Raw genomic sequence first — 4,926 nt, forward strand, 5'->3', positions numbered from 1 at the left:
TGAGTCTTTAATGCGCATGTGCAAGTCTCCGTATTGGAGGGGCGTAGAAAGGAGGCCATATTGTACAGTTAAATTGAAAGAACGAAAATAATTATATCAGCGTGAAGTGGGCACTATTTATCGTAATATTTTTATCTCCTGTCTTTCAACGAACGTTAGTTGAAATTCACAGTTACAAAACAAGTAAGAGGAGCCAATCCGTGGGCTCCTGATATTTTATACATAAATATATTTTAGTAGTGTATTTCGATCGAGAGGGCATCGTCGGTCTATATTACAGGAGTTTGTTGCTGCAAGCGAAATGGGCACTCGAGATGACGAATATGACTATTTATTTAAAGGTAAAAGAAATCTTTTTCTTAATCTATCATTGTTGTTAATAATACATATTTGTTTTTATGTCTAAAATATATTTTTCTCATGTACTGAGATAAAATATTAAGTTTAAGTATATAGCAAATCTTTAATGTCGAATCGAACGTTACTCACGCTGACGTTCGCTCTATGGGCACGAATGACTGTTAGGATTTTCGTAGAATGTGGTTGACGTATGATGACATCAGATGATATTTCTCTTAGAGTTTGACATAACTACCATTTTAATCTTAAATGTCAAATTATGGTTAACGTTTTCTTCAAATTCGAGTATTTAGTATATCATATTGGTATACAATATATGTATATTGAAATAGGATGTTACTTCTTTTTATATTTTTCTTCAACTCATCAATATATATTATAACGGGATATTTCCCTATTCTTCTAACATTAGCATAACTATAACAGTGTGGGTGAAAATTTTACTTCATTGTGTGTAGGAGTTAATACAAAGTATTTTTCCCTTTCTTTCTTTTTCTTTCTCTTTCTTTATTGTACATGCATGTGCGCGCGCGTGAATAAAGATGACCAACGTATACATACATAAGTGACATTTTAACATAATATTCCTGTATCTACAGATTTAATATCTCAGAAGAAAGAATAAAGAAAAATTTCCATTATAGTCATGGAGAAATGAAGTATATAAAGCATTAATAATTAATTATTTTCATATTGTAACATTATTTCTTGAATGTATGGAACTTTACAATGAAATAAATAATAGAAATAAAAGGTTTCTAGATAAATAATAGATTTTTTTTTATAGCATTTATTGTATTAATCTATTATATAAATTATCTTCAAATAATAACTTTTTAAATTACCTTCATCAAAAGAAAGGATTTTGTGTATGTTGTTAGATTTCTATTGTTTCTATGTATGCTATATTTTTTACTATAACATTTATCAAAGTTCTTTACAGTTTGTATCTATCTTTCATTATCTCTTTACTTCTTATTATTACAGTTGTCCTTATTGGTGATTCCGGAGTAGGAAAAAGTAACCTACTATCTCGTTTCACGCGTAATGAGTTTAATTTGGAATCAAAGTCTACTATAGGTGTTGAATTTGCAACACGCAGTATACAAGTAGATGGTAAAACTATTAAAGCTCAAATTTGGGATACAGCTGGACAAGAACGTTATCGAGCCATTACTTCTGCGTAAGTTTCTTAAAATAACAATTTTAAATGTGTAATTACATATCTGATAACATTTGTAGTATTTTTTTGCACACAATTAATTTATTCTCATTCATCGTTAGATATTATCGGGGTGCAGTTGGAGCATTGTTGGTATATGATATCGCAAAACATTTGACATATGAAAATGTTGAAAGATGGTTACGAGAATTACGGGACCACGCAGATCAAAATATTGTGATCATGTTAGTGGGAAACAAATCAGATTTAAGGCATTTACGTGCAGTTCCAACTGATGAGGCTAAAGCATTTGCAGAAAGGAATGGTCTTTCATTTATTGAAACCTCTGCTTTAGATTCTACCAATGTTGAAACAGCGTTCCAAAATATATTAACAGGTAAATTAATGTTGAACAAATAATTTTCATTTAATTGAAATATTTTTGTTATATCTACAAATATTATAGTGTGAATAATTTGAAATAATTTTAATCCTAATAATTAAAAACATATTATTCGTGCATTTATTATATAAGTATAAAATAATTGTTATAATTGTTGTATACACATGAAGTATACAAATATAATCTCTATTTTGTTTCAATAGAAGAATAAAATAGGTTTGTTGGATAAAAATAATGTAAAATATTTATGTAATAATAATTAATATCTAAATGTTGCAGAAATATACAGAATCGTATCACAAAAACAGATACGAGATCCACCAGAGGGAGATACAATTCGACCCCAAAATGTAGAACCTATTGATGTCAAGCCAACAATGAGTTCTGATGGAATGCGTAAACAGTGCTGTCAGTGACTTACCTTGCTGCTTAAAATGTGTGTATAGGCGAATGCAATACAAATATTCCAGAAGTATGATTGCTTAATTTTTAGTTATTGGAAAGAAAATTAGTGTACGGTCTTTATACAGTATCATAGTTTCAATATAATGAAAATATTGATTAGTTTATTATAAATTTTATGTTCATTTGTACGTCAAGTTTATCTCAACATATATCAAAATTAAACACTGCTGAATGTCTTTGTCGTGTTTTTGTAATGCACTATAAATGGAGGGTTGAAAAGGAATAATATATTAAAATGTACACTTGTAATAATGGTAGATTTTATTATACTACATCTAACATCATCTCCCAAAAAAGAATAATTTTAACATGACTTTGTATTATATTAGAAATTTAATATGTCAAATACAGAATTAAAATATTCACCAAGATATATATGGATTGTATTCACACGGTTCTTTTATAATTAATTAATTAGTATAATTTAATGGAGTTTTAAGACTCACTATCATTTTTTAAACAATTTACTCTATAAATTTTTATTTTATCATTAATTCAATTTTTGAAATTAAAATTTTAAATCAATATTACAATGTAATTTAATCAAATACTATTACAGAATATGATTATAATAAAATATTGTTTTTTATTGCACTGTAAAGATGATTTGTTACAGAATTTATTATTATTCATTGAAAGTATTCTTTTTAAGATAAAAATTTAATGAAAATCATTGGGCTTATTTAGCAAAAATAAATACAAGTTCCATGTAAATCTTTTATATATTTTTTATTATTTTTATATTTTTAACACCATACATTAATGCTTCACATTTTATATTTTCACAATGTTTTCAATGTTACAGAAGCAGTCTCAAGGAGGAAGAATGGAATAAGATACTGATGATAAATATGGCAAGTGCATAATGATTTGAAATTTAAGACTATATGCACAAGTCCATAATGTCATATGTTTGAAGAATTTGTAACCCCAACAACATCAGGGTATACTATTCATTGATGCTCATATGAGTATACATATTATGCATTCACAGAAATAGTTAAAAATGAAAAAAAAACAAGCATCACGGTTATGTATGATGCAGTAAAAGTGAATACATATGCATTATTCTGTCCTTAAATTTATCTTTACCCTGTCTGTTTTCATATTTTTGATCATATACGAGGTCTGTTCATGTAACAGAGAGAAACATAAATATTGTATATATAATTGTCGTGTATAATTAAATATAATATTATTTGATTCTTATTATATATACAAAGAATAAAATCTCTATTATATGACAAATGTATGTTGCAGAAAAAGGAATTTATTTATGAAATAATATAAGAAACATATTTCCCTCTAAACTAAAAGTTATAAAACATTATACTATAATATTAAAAGAAAATAATTTACTGGTTATAAGTTATTAAAAAATATGAAAAAATGGTAAAGACAGCATAATAATGCTGTTTTTTCATATGAATATTCTTTTCGTTAGAAAAAATTTCATTAAATTTATAGTGAGATGCACTTAAAGAACTATCTATCTTTTAATCTTTTTCCACCTCTCTCTTTATCTCATTAAATTTGAATGAATAGTCCTCGTATATTGCATTTAATAAAAAAAGGGCTCTGTTTTTACTCAATTTAAAGATATTTCACTTCATATAACATATAGATATTATTGTAAATAATTTATAATCATTTGCTTACAAATGAAATAATGCAGTAAAATACAAAGTGAACTGCTAAGAATAGTGCATAATAGTAGATAAAAGCTTATAACAAAAAAAAACAAACAAACACTATATAAGAAAGAACGAAATATGAAATACAATTAAATTCTATGAAATATTTTTCTGCTTTTATCATTTTATTTTATTATATTTTTGTTTGCAAGTTTAATTACCATAGGTTTTGTCACCATATCGTCTTTAAAAAAAATGTAAATTTGCAAACATGTGACCTACACTTAATATATATATATATATATATATATATATATATATATTATATATGAAATATATTGCACATTACACACATTTCTTTAGCATCGTTATTTTTATGAAAATAGCAGCAATTTAAAAGATATTTTCAAAAAATCATCTATTATATCTTTGAATAAATTTAAAGTGTGTGAAATATTACAAGCATCAATATTTAAGCTTCAATATAATATAAAAAGATTGAAAACAATTTTTAATTATTATTCCATAGTATACAGAATTTGTGCATCATACTAATGGAATATAAAATATTAAGTATCAAATGTGTATATGTTATAAGTAATTTTCAATTTACTTAATTTTCATTATATTATTTATATGATTTTGTTATAAGCAAACAAAACATACATTTCTTAGCTGCCCTAATGGATAATAATTTTAAGTAAGTATAACGATTTAATATAGTAATGTTTATCATTGTATGACTAATTTATAGTTATTAATAATCACATATATTTAAGGTAGCAACAATGTCTTAAATTACTATTATATATATATATATTCATATGTGTATTAAATGATATATCCTGTAGTTTTAGGCTCATTATTATAAACTCATCACAAATCATCTTAAATTTATTTTA

At 25.3% G+C, this 4,926-nt stretch overlaps 1 protein-coding gene across 1 annotated transcript; it reads left to right on the forward strand.

Annotated features, from left to right (window-relative positions):
* Positions 1–3,634, forward strand: LOC106785144 (ras-related protein Rab-11A). The gene is made up of 5 exons (XM_014745343.1): positions 1–341; positions 1,348–1,543; positions 1,645–1,919; positions 2,205–2,361; positions 3,196–3,634. Exons 1-4 carry the CDS (start codon positions 302–304, stop codon positions 2,339–2,341), a joined length of 648 nt encoding a protein of 215 aa, XP_014600829.1. The 5' UTR covers positions 1–301; the 3' UTR covers positions 2,342–2,361; positions 3,196–3,634.
* Positions 3,635–4,926: the final 1,292 nt, after the last annotated feature.

Source organism: Polistes canadensis, unplaced genomic scaffold, assembly GCF_001313835.1.
Source record: "Polistes canadensis isolate GaletaPanama2010 unplaced genomic scaffold, ASM131383v1 scaffold_45, whole genome shotgun sequence".
NCBI classification, from domain to species: domain Eukaryota; kingdom Metazoa; phylum Arthropoda; class Insecta; order Hymenoptera; family Vespidae; genus Polistes; species Polistes canadensis.

Bases quoted from the DNA above. Each gene is read 5' to 3' on its own strand.
- LOC106785144 (XM_014745343.1), top strand. From the start codon at position 302: ATGGGCACTCGAGATGACGAATATGACTATTTATTTAAAG. The intron at 342-1,347 runs GTAAAAGAAATC...TTATTATTACAG, and splicing joins ATATGACTATTTATTTAAAG to TTGTCCTTATTGGTGATTCC. The intron at 1,920-2,204 runs GTAAATTAATGT...TAAATGTTGCAG, and splicing joins GTTCCAAAATATATTAACAG to AAATATACAGAATCGTATCA.